Raw genomic sequence first — 15,132 nt, forward strand, 5'->3', positions numbered from 1 at the left:
TGTGCGCGGCACCCTTCGGGAGGTCTGGGGTCAGGCCTGAGTCCTTGGGGCCTTGGCTGCTTCCAGCCGGCATCCCCCCTCTCCCTGGGTCATGTGCGAGCAGCAGGGTCCCGGGCGTGCTCTGGAGCTGCCTGCCACGTCCACATGCCCCACGGTCTGGCTGCACGAGGTTGCACGTGCGGCGTACTGCTGCCGGGCGCGCAGCGCGAACTCCTCCCCCCTGGGCACCAGGCTATCCCTGCTCTTGTGAGCAAAAAGTGCGACACTCACCAGAGGATCCTTCACCGGCCTCGCACGAGGACAGGGAGACGTCCCAGCCGATGTGTCCTGACTCCAGCTGCAGGGTGCTGGGGAGGTCCTCTCCCTCGTCCTTGGAGCTGGTGGTCAGGTCGCCCACCTCCTCCTCCGGCGGCGAGGGCCCTTGGACCGCCTTCTTCCCCAAGATGGCGTGCAGCCGGTCATAGTGGGGGCAGGTGTCGGCTCCTGCCCCCCCGCCCCCACTGGCTTTCATGTAGACCTGACACAGCTTCTTGACCGTGGACCAGACTTGTTCACGGGTCCGGGACGGAAATCCCTGGGCAGCCAGATTCTGGGCCATGCGGCTGAAGATGTTGGCATTGGGGCACAGAGACCAGGGGTCATGGAGGGCTTCTTCCTGTGCCCACAGGTCCAGGAGGGCCTCGACTTCAGCCCTGCCCCACTGTGGGATGCGCTGCTTCGGGCTCCTCCCCGGCAGCTGGGACCTCTGGGGTGGCTCCTTTGATGGGGGTGCAGGCTCTTGTGGTGGCTGACGGGCAAATATCCCTGCAGAGCTGGAAGGCAGAGCAGTCGGGATATATTACCGACCACCTGACTAGGACAGCGATACTGACATTGAAATGCTGAGGGAGATTACGGAGGCTACCAAAATAGAGAACTCTATAATAATGGGGGATTTTAATTACCCCCATATTGACTGGATACATGTCACCTCAGGAAGAGAAGCGGAGATAAAATTTCTCAATGGCTTAAATGACTGCTTCTTGGAGCAGCTGGTGCAGGAACCCACAAGGGGAGAGGCAATTCTCGATTTAGTCCTGAGTGGAGTGCAAGATCAAGTCCAGGATATAACCGTTACAGGACCGCTTGGGAATAGTGACCATAATATAATAACATTCAACATTCCTGTGGTGGGAAGAACACCTCAGCAGTCCAGCACCCTGGCATTTAATTTCAAAAAGGGGAATTACACAAAAATGAGGAGGTTAGTTAAACAGAAATTAAAAGGCACAGTGACTAGAGCCAAACCCCTGAAAGCTGCATGGAAACTTTTTAAAGACACCATAATAGAGGCCCAGCTTAAATGTATACCCCAAATTAGAAAACATAGCAAGAGACCTAAAAAAGAGTCCCCGTGGCTTAACCACCATGTAAAAGAAGCAGCGAGGGACAAAAAGGTATCTTTTAAGAAGTGGAAGTCCAATCCTAGTGAGATAAATAGAAAGGAACATAAACACTGTCAAATCAAGTGTGATTGGGCAACAAAATGGCAAATGAAATGTAATGTGGATAAGTGTAAAGTAATACACATCGGGAAAAATAACCCCAACTATACGTACAGTATGATGGGGGCTAATTTGGCTACGACAAATCAGGAAAGAGATCTTGGAGTTATCGTGGACAGTTCTCTGAAAACTTCCACACAGTGTGCAGCGGCGGTCAAAAAGGCAAATAGGATGCTAGGAATTATTAGGAAAGGGATAGAAAATAAGACCCAGAATATCTTACAGCCCCTGTATAAAACTATGGTACGCCCACATCTTGAATACTGTGCACAAATGTGGTCTTCTCACCTCAAAAAAGATATTTTGGCCTTGGAAAGGGTTCAGAAAAGGGCAACTAAAATGATTCGGGGTTTGGAACGGGTCCCATATGAGGAGAGGTTAAAGCGACTGGGACTTTTCAGTTTAGAAAAAGAGGAGACTGAGGGGGGATAGGATAGAGGTCTATAAAATCATGAGTGGTGTGGAGAGGGCCGATAAAGAAAAGTTATTTATTAGTTCCCATAATAGAAGAACTAGAGGACACCAAATGAAATTAATGGGTAGCAGGTTTAAAACGAATAAAAGAAAGTTCTTCTTCACACAGCGTGTAGTCAACCTGTGGAACTCCTCGCCAGAGGAGGCTGTGAAGACTAGGACTATAACAGAGTTTAAAGAGAAGCTAGATAATTTCATGGAGGTTAGGTCCATAAAAGGCTATTAGCCAGGGGATAAAATGGTGTCTTTGGCCTCTGTTTGTCAGAGGCTGGAGAGGGATGGCAGGAGACAAATCGCTTGATCGTTGCCTTTTGTCCACCCCCTCTGGGGCACCTGGTGCTGGCCACTGTCGGCAGACAGGCTACTGGGCTAGATGGACCTTTGGTCTGACCCAGTACGGCCGTTCGTATGAGAGCAGCCATCAATGCCTGCACCTTTAAGAGAGGGGGTTCCGGCAAGCAGGAGGCAGCGAGCTGTGAGTGCGGCTATGGAGTGCCCTAGCGCCCAGCTGTGCTTTTTCCTTGCATAAAAACTCCCTGCAGCCTGTCCACACTGCCCACTGGGTGGGGTGAGTCATGCTGGGAGATTTGGGGGTGAGGCCAGGGGTGGCAGGAACCATCCGTGAGGAGGAAAGGTCCCAGCGCTCGGCCCTGCTCAGTTCTGTGGGCGATATGATGGGGACCGGAATGAGTCAGAGCAAAGGCCCATCTAGCCCGGCATCGTGGCTGCCGACAGCAGCCGACGTCAGGTGCCCCAGAGGGAGGGAAGCGAAGAGGGAATCATGTGACACCCCCGGTTACTTACCTGCCCATGCCTGCTAGTGTCCTACGCTGCTGTCCCTTCTACTGGTCCTGGAGCCAAGATCCCTCCCCGGCGCAACGTGCAGGCAGAGGTGGGATCCCTCGTCCGCCCAGCTGCACGGAGTCAATTCTCCCTGGATCTGGGGAAGGATATGAGAGACACGGGGCTCTAAATTCATCTCCACACCCAGCTGGGGCTCTGCCCCGGCTCAGCGCCCGAAGGAAGAGATGGCGAAGGGATTGGGGCTCATCAGTCCTTACCGTCCCTCTCCGGCCTCGGTGTCTCCCCACACGTGCTGTCCAGGAGCTGCCCGATCCGGCTCGGTGCCTCAGTGCCGCTACTGAGAGCCAGCCTCTCTTATACCCACCCTTGGGATCCACCCATTGGCAGGGTGCACCCTCCCCGCCCACACCCGCTGGTGCCTTGCGCTGACACAGAGCATTGGGCAAGCGCCTACACACGCTCCTGGCTTCGTTTCCCGACTCGCCCTTGGGAGGGAGGAAAGGTTTAGATTTCACTTTCCTCTTCCGAGAAATGGGGTGCACAGACAGGAACCAGCCTGGTCCTTTCGACCTGCTCCACGGGGGGACTGGGAAGACTGGGGGAGGCGAGCCCCCAGCCCCACCTCCAGCCACGCCCCTCCTGCTGAGGCCTCGCCCTTTCCTGCCCCCTCCTTGGGGGCACCTCACTCCAGCCCCCCGTGTGCCCACAGCAGGCTTTCTGGGGGGCCAGGCTGGTGGTTTGGGAAGGCAAAGCCCTCCCCCGCCTTACACACCCGTCCTCACCTACACATGTCACCCTCTTTCCAGGAGCTACTAAGGCACTTGAAAACTCTAGGGATTTTTTAGGGGGGGTTGGCAGTTCACGTAGCAAATAGCTGGCAGCAGCCTGGTATCTAATCTACTGCGTATTTGGGACAGCCTGTCTGTCTGTCTGTCCAAACGGGAACAGCTACGACCACCATGTTTGGCTTCCTCTCCTCCTCATTGACAGCGCGGTCTGGGCTGGGTGGTGCCAGGACAACAGGAGGGGCCAGGAATGGGACTGGTTCTCTGATGGCCGCACGGAAAGGAAAATCATCAACTCACGCGCAGGCCTCAGAGCAGACCGACGTGGAGTGGCCTCGGAGCTGCCAGCGGTGGGGGATAAGTGGTCCTTCCGTGGGCCCAGCCTCACCTGCACCTGCTCCAGCCAGGGGACACGCTTCTACCCCCCAACTGTGCTGCAGCGGCCGTGGTGAGGGGCTTCTGCAGTTCTGGGTCCCACATTTCAGGAGAGAGGTGGAGAAATTAGAGGGGGAGAAACAGACCTTTGGTCTGGCCATTCTTATGTTCTTCTGAAATTGGAGAGGGTCCAGAGAAGAGCAACAAGAACGGTGAAAGGTCGAGAAAACAGGAGCGAGGAGGGAAGGCTGGAAGAATTGGGCTTGTTTAGTTTGGAAAGGAGAAGACGGAGAGGGGACATGAGAGCGGTTTTCAAGTATCTGAAAGGGCGTTACAGGGAGGAGGGAGAGCCATCCGTCTGCCGTCCGGACCTGGAATCGCGAGGGGTGTGCTGCTCGAACTCAGGATGGGACAGAGTCATACCAAACTGATCAAACCTTCGGATCGCTGCCCCTTCCTGCTTCTCCACGTGGGAACTAACGATCCGGCCAAGAATGACCTTGAGCGGGTGACTGCGGATTATGTAGCGCTGGGAAGAAGGATCCAAGAATTCGGAGCGCAAGTGGCGTTCTCCTCCATCCTCCCTGTTGAAAGGAAAGGTCCGGGTAGGAATTGAGGACGTCAATGCGTGGTTGCGCAGATGGAGTCGCAGAGACGGCTTTGGTTTCTTCAACCATGGCACTCGGTTCTGGACACAAGGATTGCTAGGAAGAGATGGGATCCACCTAACGAAGAGAGGAAGGAGCATCTTCGCGGGCAGGCTTGCAAACCTAACGAGGAGGCTTTAAACTAGGCTCGTCGGGGGATGGTGACCAAAACCCTGGGGGGAGTGGGGAAGTCGGATACCGGGAAGAAATGCGAAGAGGAACGAGCAAGAAAGGAGGACCCCTGACTCGAATGGAGAAGGTAGGGCGATCAACTGGTTATCGGAGGTGTTTGTACACCAATGTGAGAACAAACAGGGAGAATTGGAGGCCCTGGCCTTGTCCGAGAACTATGATTTGACTGGAATAATGGAGACTTGGTGGGATGACTCGCATGACTGGAGCGCTGTCGTGGAAGGGTATAGACTGTCCAGGAAGAACAGGCGGGGGAGAAAAGGAGGAGGAGTTGCACTCTATGTAAGAGAGCACTACGATTGCTCTGAACTCCAGTATAAAGAGGGAGAAAAGCCTGTTGAGAGTCTATGGGTTAAGTTCCGAGCAACCGGGGTGGAAGCAACCGGGGTGATGTTGTGGTTGGTGTCTGCTATAGACCAGACCAGGTAGATGAGGTAGAGGAGGCTTTCTTTGGACAACTGAGAGGAGCTTCCAGATCGCAGGCCCTGGTTCTCGTGGGGGACTTTAATCCCCCTGACGTCTGTTGGGAAACCAATACGGCAGTACACGGGCAATCCAGGACGTTTTTGGAGAATGTTGGGGATAACTTCTTGGTACAAGTGCTGAAGGATCCGACCAGGGGCCGTGCGCAGCTTGACCTTCTGCTCACAAACAGGGAGGAACTCATACGGGAAGTAGAGGTGACAACCTGGGAAACTGTGATCATGAGATGGTTGATTTCAGGATCCTGACCAAAGGAAGAAAGGAGAGTCGCAAAATACACACCCTGGACTTCAGAAAAGCAGATTTTGATGCCCTCAGAGATGGGCAGAATCCCCCGGGATGCAAACACGAAAGGGAAAGGAGTTCAGGACAGCTGGCAGTGTTTTAAAGAAGCCTTATTGAAGGTACACAAAGAAACCATCTCGATGCACAGTAAGAAAAGCAAATATGGTAGGAGACTGGATCGGCTTCCCGGGGAAATCCTTGGTGAACTTAAGCACAAAAAGGAAGCTGACGAGAAGTGGAAACTTGGACAGATGCCTAGGGAGGAGTTTAAATACATTGCTCGAGAACGCAGAGGAGTTCTCAGGAAGGCGAAAGCACAACTGGAATTGCATAAGAACATAAGAACGGCCGAACTGGGTCAGACCAAAGGTCCTTCTAGCCCAGTATCCTGTCTGCCGACAGTGGCCAGCACCAGGTACCCCAGAGAGGATTGACCAAAGACAATGATCAAGTGATTTCTCTCCTGCCTTTTCTCTCCAGCCTCTGACAAACAGAGGCCAAGGACACCATTTTATCCCCTGGCTAATAGCCTTTTATGAATCTAACCTCCGTAAAATTATCTAGCTTCTCTTTAAACTCTGTTCTAGTCCTAGCCTTCACAGCCTCCTCTGGCAAGGAGTTCCACAGGTTGACTACAGGCTGTGTGAAGAAGAACTTTCTTGTATTAGTTTTAAACCTGCTACCCATTCATTTCATTTGGTGTCCTCTAGTTCTTGCGACTGGCAAGGGATGTGAAGGGTAACAAGAAAGGTTTCTACAGGCATGTTAACAAGAAGAAGGTGAGCGGAGAGGGTGTGCGGCCCCTACTGGATGAAGGAGGTAACCTAGTGACAGATGATGTGGGGAAGACTGAAGTACTCAATGCTTTCTTTGCATCAGTTTTCACAGACGAGGTCGGCTCCCGGACTAATGCGCTAGGTGACATAATACGCCACGAAGGCAGACAGGACTTGGTGGGTAAAGAACAGGTTAGGAACTATTTAGAAAAGCTGAACGTACACAAATCCATGAGTCCGGACTTAATGCATCCGAGGGTACTGAGTGAGTTGGCAAATGTCATTGCGGAGCCTTTGGCCATTAGCTTTGAAAAGTCGTGGAGATCAGGAGAGATCCGGGATGACTGGAAAAAGGCAAATGTAGTGCCCATCTTCAAAAAAGGGAAGAAGGACGATCCAGGGAACTATAGGCCGGTCAGTCTGACCTCGGTTCCTGGAAAAATCATGGAAGGGATCCTTAAGGAATCCATATTGAGGCTCTTGGATGAGGGGAAAGTGATCAGGAATAGTCAACATGGATTCACAAAGGGCAAGTCGTGCCTGACCAATCTGATTAGCTTCTATGATGAGGTAACTGGCTCTGTGGACGTGGGAAAGTCAGTGGATGTGACAAACCTTGACTTTAGCAAGCCTTTTGATACGGTCTCCTACAATATTCTTGCCAGCAAGTTAAGGGAATGTGGATTGGATAAATGGACGGTAAGATGGATAGAAAGAGGCTAGAAGGTCGGGCCCAGCGCGTAGTGATCAACGGCTCAATGTCTGGTTGGCGGTCGGTTTCTAGCGGAGTGCCCCAAGGTTTGGTTCTAGGGCCGGTTTTGTCCTACATCTTTATGAATGATCTGGCTGAGAGGATGGATTGCACCCTCAGCAAGTTCGCAGATGACACTAAGCTAGGGGGAGAGGTAGATACACTCGAGGGCAGGGAGAGGGTTGAGAGTGACCTAGACAAATTGGAGGATTGGGCCACAAGAAATCAGATGAGGTTCAACAAGGACAAATGCAGTGTCCCGCCCTTGGGACGGAAGAATCCCAAGCATTGGTACAGGCTGGGGACTGTCTGGCTAAGTAGCAGTTCTGCAGAAAAGCCCTGGGGGTTACAGTGGATGAGAAGCTGGAGATGAGCCAACAGGGCGCCCTTGTAGCCAAGAAGGCTAATGGCAGATTAGGTTGCATTAAGAGGAGCATTGCCAGCAGATCCAGAGATGTCATTATTCCCCTTTATTCGGCTCTGGGGAGGCCGCATCTGGAGTATTGTGTCCAGTTATGGGCCCCCCACTACAGAAAGGATGTGGACGCATTGGAGAGGGTCCAGTGGAGGGTGACCAGAATGATTTGGGGGCTGGAGCACATGACCTATGAGGAGAGGCTGAGGGATTTGGGTTTGTTTAGTCTGCCTTTGGCTAAGGCTGTAGCGTACACGAGAATCAGTATGTGCCACGAGAGCAGACAGAGCACCACACCTAGGAGGCGTGTGAGTTACACCTCTGCACAGTGCCCTTGCCGGAGCAGATGTGTTCAACAGCTGGCTGGAGCGCAGGAGGGGCCCAAGTGCAGGAACGGGCTGGCGTGCAAGAGGAAGGTTGCACAGGGAGGTCAGTAGCCCCCCAACGTTGGACCCCCTGGATTTCATCCGAGCGCTCTGCTTTCAAGCCCTGGCACCAGAGGCAAGCTCTGAACTGCGACGACGTTTGGTCCTCTCCCCGCTTTGCCTTGGGGGCAGGGAGGTGGTTCCTCAGCGGAGGGAGGCGGGACGATTAAGAGAAATGATTTCTCATTCAAGAATTTGGAGGCTCGTTAGATGATCTCGTCATGCAAACATTGCCGGGTACACCTCTCTCTCAAAAAAAATCGCACAAAATAGTTGTGTCCAAAGCTGAGGGCCGAGGGCGAGGAAGGGATCTCAGAAACCCGGCTGACAGGGCTACACAGGGGCAGGGGGAATTCAGCCTTGAGAAATGCAAAGTAAATCATTCCAGCAATTGATTCGAGCAAAGGATGAGGTCTACAGCAGCTGTTAGGGCTCCGAAAAACAACACAAAAAAAGAGAAAGAGAGAGAGAGATCATAGAATCATCCCTGACAATATCTGCTCAATGTGCCGGCGCAATCTAAAAAGCGAAGAAACATTAGGAAAGGAAGCGCTAAGACAGAAAATATCGTATTGCCCCCATTCTATGCCCACATCTTTGAAGACGGCATGAGTATCTGCAGCCCCAGCTAAGAAAAGACTCATTGGCTACGTCTCGACTGGTATGATTCTCCGGCAAAGCTTTTAGCGGAAAAGTTTTCCGTTAAAAGCATTTGCGGAAAAGAGCGTCTAGATTGGCACGGATGCTTTTCCGCAAAAGCACTTTCTGCACTGTGCAGAGGTGTAACTCACACGCCTCCTAGGTGTGGCGCTCTGTCTGCTCTCGTGGCACATACTGATTCTTGTGTACGCTACAGCCTTAGCCAAAGGCAGACTAAACAAACCCAGACTAAACAAACCCAAACCCCTCAGCCTCTCCTCGTAGGGCACTTTTTGCAGAAAAGCGTCCATGCCAATCTAGACACGGTTTTGTGCAAGAAAGCCCCGATCGCCATTTTCGCCATGGGGGCTTTTTTGCACAAAACAATACCACGTTGTCTACACTGGCCCTCTTGCGCAAAAGCATTTGCGCAAGAGGGCTTTTGCCCGAACGGCAGCAGCATCGTATTTCCGCAAGAAGCACCGATTTCAGACAGTAGGAAGTCTGTGTTCTTGCAGAAATTCAAGCGGCCAGTGTAGACTGCAAAAGCAAAAGCAGCTTTTGCGGAAAAACTTGCCAGTCTAGACGCAGCCATTGGGTTTGGGAAAGGGAGAGAAAGGGCGACAGAAAGGAATGAGGCGATAAGGAACAGCTTTCATAGGAGGAGAGATTCACAACGCTGGGACTTGTTTGGCATGGAGAAATGATGAAAGGGTAAGGCTTTCAGATTGGCACGGCGTGGAAATGTTGAGAAGTAACACGTTCATCCTTCAGTAGCATAACAAAAGAAGGTCACGCCATGGAATGTATAGGCAGCAGTTTTAAAAGAAAAGACGTCATTTCATCAGGGTCAACCTGTGGAACTCCTCACCAGAAGATGTTGTGAAGGCAAGAATTTTAACAGGGTTCACAAAGAGCTGGATAAATTCAGGGAGGTTAGGGCCAGCATTGGCTATTAGGTAGGATGTCCCTGGCCTCTATTTGTCAGAAGTAGGAATGGGCGACAAGGTAAGGATCACTTGATGATTCCCTGTTCGGTTCACTCCCTCTGGGGCACCTGGCATTGGCTGCTGTCGGCAGACAGCACAAAGGAAGACTAACACAACAACGTGGGTATCGTGAGTTTCGTGGGCACGACAGATCCGAAGAAGCGGGCCGGGACCACGAAAACTCACGGTCCCCGAGGAGTACAAATTTCCTCCCTCCTCCTGGTGACACCCTTTGAGATACTCAAAAACCGGTCCCATATCCCCTCCCCGTCTTCTCCTTTCCAAACTAAACAAGCCCAATTCTTTCACCCTCCCCTCCTAGCTCCTGTACTCTAGACCTTGCATCCTTCCTGTGGCTCTTCTCTGGACCCTCTCCAATTTCTCCCATTTGAGGAGAGGTTAAAGCGACTGGGACTTTTCAGTTTAGAAAAGAGGAGACTGAGGGGGGATATGATAGAGGTCTATAAAATCATGAGTGGTGTGGAGAGGGCCGATAAAGAAAAGTTATTTATTACTTCCCATAATAGAAGAACTAGAGGACACCAAATGAAATGAATGGGGAGCAGGTTTAAAACTAATAAAAGAAAGTTCTTCTTCACACAGCGCGTAGTCAACCTGTGGAACTCCTCGCCGGAGGAGGCTGTGAAGGCTAGGACTAGAACAGAGTTTAAAGAGAAGCTAGATAATTTCATGGAGGTTAGGTCCATAAAAGGCTATTAGCCAGGGGATAAAATGGTGTCCCTGGCCTCTGTTTGTCAGAGGCTGGAGAGGGATGGCAGGAGACAAATCGCTTGATCGTTGTCTTCAGTCCATCCTCTCTGGGGCACCTGGTGCTGGCCACTGTCGGCAGACAGGATACTGGGCTAGAAGGACCTTTGGTCTGACCCAGTACGGCCGTTCTTATGTTCTTATGTCCACCTCTTGCCTGAAACGTGGGGCCCAGAACTGGATACAAGACACCAGCGGAGGACTGATTAGCACAGAGTCGTGCGGAAGGAGGACGCATGTGGTAACCTCTCACGCCTTTTGCTCCTGAGGTTCCCAGACCGATGATCAACAGCACGGCTAGCAGGTGAAGGCCCAGCTGTTACGTTATTGGAGTCGAAAAATCACTGTTGCACCCATGGGGAGGGGGCTGTTTGCCCTGAAAATCTGTAGAAAGGGGGGCATGTGAGGTGTCAGATGAAAGCGTATGTTCTACTGGTACTGCCTGTGTTCTTTGTGAACTTGTATAATAGCTGTGTGTGGAGTTATGAATATGTACTCTGCGTTGATGCTGGGAACTTCTCTGAAAGGCTGTTCAACCAGCAACCGTGCTAATTAGCAAGGAGACAATGGATCTCTAGGTGCCGACCCACACCTGAGGAATGGGTCTGATACCTGCCAGGGCACAGTGGTGGAGAGCGTGGGACACAGAGAGAGGTCGCACGACCATGTGACGTGCTCTGGCCGGGAAGATGCCAGGAGAGGTATGTCCGGCCCGGTCTGTCACACCAGTGAGGGAAAGTGAGCCCCACCCCTGCCTCCTGAGGCTCCGCCCCTACAGACAAGCCCCGCCCCTACCGCCAAGCCCCGCCCACCTCCACCCCAATCCTTCCTGGCCACCTGCAGGGCTCGGGTTGCCACGCAGGCTGGGCCATGTGGCCAACTTTGGGAAGGTTGTGCCTTCCCCTGTCTGCATTACCGGCCGCCAATCGACACCTGGCTTTGACTTTTGCCTTGTAATATGCCACAGAGCCAGTCCTCCACAGAGCAGGGGGCTGGAGCCCACACCCACAAAGGGGCGTAGGGGTTGCAATGGTCACACACACACACACACACACACACACACACACACACACACACACACACACAGGAACAACACTGTGATCCATAGGGCCTTGGCTCTCCGTGCAAAGCATAAGCAGAGGTAGACACCTTATAACAGGACCCCCAAAAGCCAGCTCCCACTCAACAGAGTGGACGTTTTCTCTGACGTGTTTAGGCTGCCTCAGTTTCCCGACAGGCTGCCTTGTTTGACAGAGGGTGAAAAGGGACAGCTTGCTCTCAGCGCAGGCTGTGAGATGTCGGTCTACAGAACTCAGCGGCAGTGTAGACTCAGGTCTAGTTTTGTGGACAAAAGTCCACTTTTGTCGACAAAACCCGTAGGCTAGACATGCCCTTATAGTCCTAGCCTTCACAGCTTCCTCAGGCAAGGAGTTCCACAGATTGACTATGCACTGGGTGAAGAAGAACGTCCTTTTATTTGTTTTAAATTTGTGTAACCTGAAGAATAACGCCTCTTCTGAAATAGCTCCTTTGGAAGATCGGCTGAAGATACGCAACTCCAGTTGTGTAAATACCGTAGCTGGAGTCAACATACCCTAAGCCGAACGTGGTGCTGTCCCGACTGCGGAAGGCTAATAGGAGTAAATATTCCCATTGACTTCTCTTCCTCCTTGAAAATCGAGGAGTTCCAGCATTAATTGGGGGCACTCTCAACATTCGATGTAGCGTGTCCTTAGAAGACCTCCTAAATCGAATCTCCATCTTTGGAGATATTTAAGAGCCGGTTAGATAGACCTCCGTCAGAGATGGGCTACCTCAGGGGTTTGCAGTTTACGGTGCTCGAGCCAAATACGGCTTGGTACAGAACCAAATAGGGCTCATGTGTCATTCCCAAAACACACGCCACTTTTTAACGTCAAATGAAAAAGGAATTCAAAATGGTAAAAACGCGCGACGTGCGAAAAGATGCCGCCGCAGAAGTCCCGTTAAATAAAGTTTGTGCGGACGATGTTTCATTTGAGCTCTTATTAATCCCCACGCTAATCAATGCTCAATGCTGTTGCGTTGGATATTTTCAGTCATGCAAAAGAGCGTTCTTAGACGGCGCGTCGTTGACCACGAGTTCTGCATTTTGATGGAGCTTGGCTCCTTGGTTGGAGAAAGTTGCCGACCCCGATCTAGACAGCGCTCAGTCCGGCCGTGAGGGCAGGGGACTGGATTGGATGACCTTTCCAGGTCCTTTTCCGTTCTAGTGCTCTAGGAATGCCAACAGATCGATCTACGGCACATAACCTCAGGACAGGGACTTAGACTCAATGACTTCTCAGTGTTCCTTTTAACCCGGGCGTGCTCGAACAATTGTTATCGTGTGGGCGGTTGTTCAGAGCCTTTGACGCAAAGTGTGAATCCTGTGGATAATGATAACTCCCTCAACCCAAGAGTTGTGGCAACACCCCTAGATCTAGCGTCTCTGTCCCAACCTTGCCTTTCTGTAATTCTTGGAAATCACAGTAATGGTCGTAAGGAACATAATGACATTTTTCTCCCAAGCACTTGCATGCCCCTGAGCTACTAAATGCACCAAAATTAGCCGCCCCTCGTCACCACTGTCCCAGGAGTCGGACGGATCGTCTCTCCACGGTGGAGCTAGGCCGGCGAGAAACGGACACAGAGGCTACGTCTATACCGCAAGCCTCTTTCGAAAGAGGCTTTTTCGAAAGATACTTTCGAAAAAGCCTCTTTCAAAAAAGTGATAGAAATGTAGCCGTGTTAGTCTAGCGTCGCTGAATCAAAAAACAGGCCAATGTAGCACTTAAAACCATCTGGTTAGTCTTTAAAGTGCTACATAGTCCTGTTTTTTTATTCTTTCTTGCCTAGACGACAACCAGGACTTTTGAAAAAGCAAGCCTGGATGCGCTCTTTCGAAAAAGCATCGTTTGCATTACTGGGAACCTTTTTTCGAAAGAGCACTTTTGGAAAAAGGGCGTTCGTCCTCGTACAATGAGGTTCTCCACCGTCGAAAAATGGCTGCGTTCTTCTGATTTCCTTTCGAAAGAACGCGGCAGCAGTCTAGATGCAGGGGAAGTTTTTTTGAAAAAACCCTGCAGTCTAGACAGACCCAGAGAGAGGCGAGGGAAAGCGACGGGCACTTGTTCACAGCCACGAACCCTGACTCCGGTTTCCCCATCTCTCAGCGCTAACCACTAGGCCACACTCCCAAATGGGCACCTCCCCTCCTCCCAGCATTCCCACGCCTCTGGAGAAACTCCCACCGTGAATCCCCCAATCTCCAGCCATCCCCACCCAGCTGTAAGGGCAGGAATGTCCAATACTCTGATACCTCGGCTCATCTCAAAACCAAAAATGCTCCCCAGTACTCACCATCCCCCCTCCTCTGCCCCTTCCAAGTGCCCCCGCTGAACCCCACACCCTGCCCAGAGCATCCACCAATCAAGCACATTGACACTGCTTCAGGAGGTGTCATGATTACGAGGATTAGCCAGCAGCCTGGGGACTAAGGGGTTAACTACACCTAGCCAGGTGGAGCAGCCAATAGGAAGGGAGGTAGGACTTTCAAACTGGGACAAAGGAATTTGGTTTTTTCCCTCTTTTGTCTCTGTGAAAGTTCCTCTGCAGCTACAGAGAAAGACAAACATGTCTCCCTCTCTCCAAGAAACAATTCTTCACTTTCTGTAAGGAGGGTAAAGTTTAGATAAATCCATTAGGTTTTCTTGTTTTATGGTTTGGGTATGGGATCTGATGTCTGTGCACTTTTTGAAAGATGTTTTGGCTTTTCTTTGTAACTAAGGGTGTGTCTAGACTACAGGGTTTTGTCGACAAAAGTCCACTTTTGTCGACAAAACTATACCTGCATCTACACTGCGGCTGAGTTCTGTCGACATCACATCGACAGAACTCATCAGTTTTGTGGACGGCGGTAAACCTCATTCTATGAGGAATAACGCCTTTTGTCGACAGTTCTGTCACCAGAAGGCGTGATTGCAGCTACACTGTCGTTTGCGTCTACACTCTCATGTCGACAAAGTGGCTTGTTTTGTTGACAGAACTGGATGTCGTCTAGAAGCTCTTTGTCGACAGAAGCATTGTGGACAGGATCTGTGGACAAAACTTCTGTCGACAAAAGCCTGTCGTCTAGACGTACCCTGGGTTCTAGGCCCATAGTGTTTCTCCATGGCTACATCTAGACTGGCATGATTTTCCGCAAATGCTTTTAACGGAAAACTTTTCCATTAAAAGCAGTTGCGGAAAAGAGCGTCTAGATTGCATGGACGCTTTTGCGCGAAAACACTTTTTGCGGAAAAGCGTCTGTGCCAATCTAGATGCGCTTTTGCGCAAAAAAGCCCCAGTCGCCATTTTCACGATCGGGGCTTTTTTGCGCAAAACAAATCTGAGCTGTCTAACAAATCTAAGCTTTACGCAAAAGGACTTTTTCCCGAACGGGAGCAGCATAGTATTTCCACAAGAAGCACTGATTTCTTGCAGTAGGAAGTCAGTTGTTCTTGCGGAAATTCAAGCGGCCAGTGTAGACAGCTGGCAAGTTTTTCCACAAAAGCAACTGCTTTTGCGGAAAATCTTGCCAGTCTAGACACAGCTCATGAGTATATTTTGTTATCTTTCTATCTAGTCATTATGCTCACAACAGGAATATTGTTGTAAGAATAAAAGTTCTTTCTCTTTTCTTTTTATTAACCCGGGATTGGTCAATGGTGTGCCCGGATTTTTACGTTGGGGTGAAATTTCCCAAATGATCTTTCCCCTG

At 51.1% G+C, this 15,132-nt stretch overlaps 1 protein-coding gene across 4 annotated transcripts in view; it reads right to left on the reverse strand.

Annotated features, from left to right (window-relative positions):
• LOC106731673 (uncharacterized) overlaps positions 1-15,132 on the reverse strand; it is a 37,385-nt gene that overhangs the window by 20,895 nt on the left and 1,358 nt on the right. The window contains exons 1-3 of one of the 4 annotated variants that reach the window (XM_075913739.1): positions 3,080-5,111; positions 2,823-2,958; positions 271-812 (exon numbers count right to left, since the gene is read on the reverse strand). In XM_075913739.1, coding sequence (XP_075769854.1) covers positions 271-812; positions 2,823-2,830 — 550 coding nt within the window. In that variant the 5' untranslated portion in view covers positions 2,831-2,958; positions 3,080-5,111. The other 3 variants (XM_075913740.1, XM_014571261.3, XM_075913737.1) reach the window with 3 other exon arrangements.

Source organism: Pelodiscus sinensis, chromosome 32 (assembly GCF_049634645.1).
Source record: "Pelodiscus sinensis isolate JC-2024 chromosome 32, ASM4963464v1, whole genome shotgun sequence".
In the NCBI taxonomy this organism is placed as follows: domain Eukaryota; kingdom Metazoa; phylum Chordata; order Testudines; family Trionychidae; genus Pelodiscus; species Pelodiscus sinensis.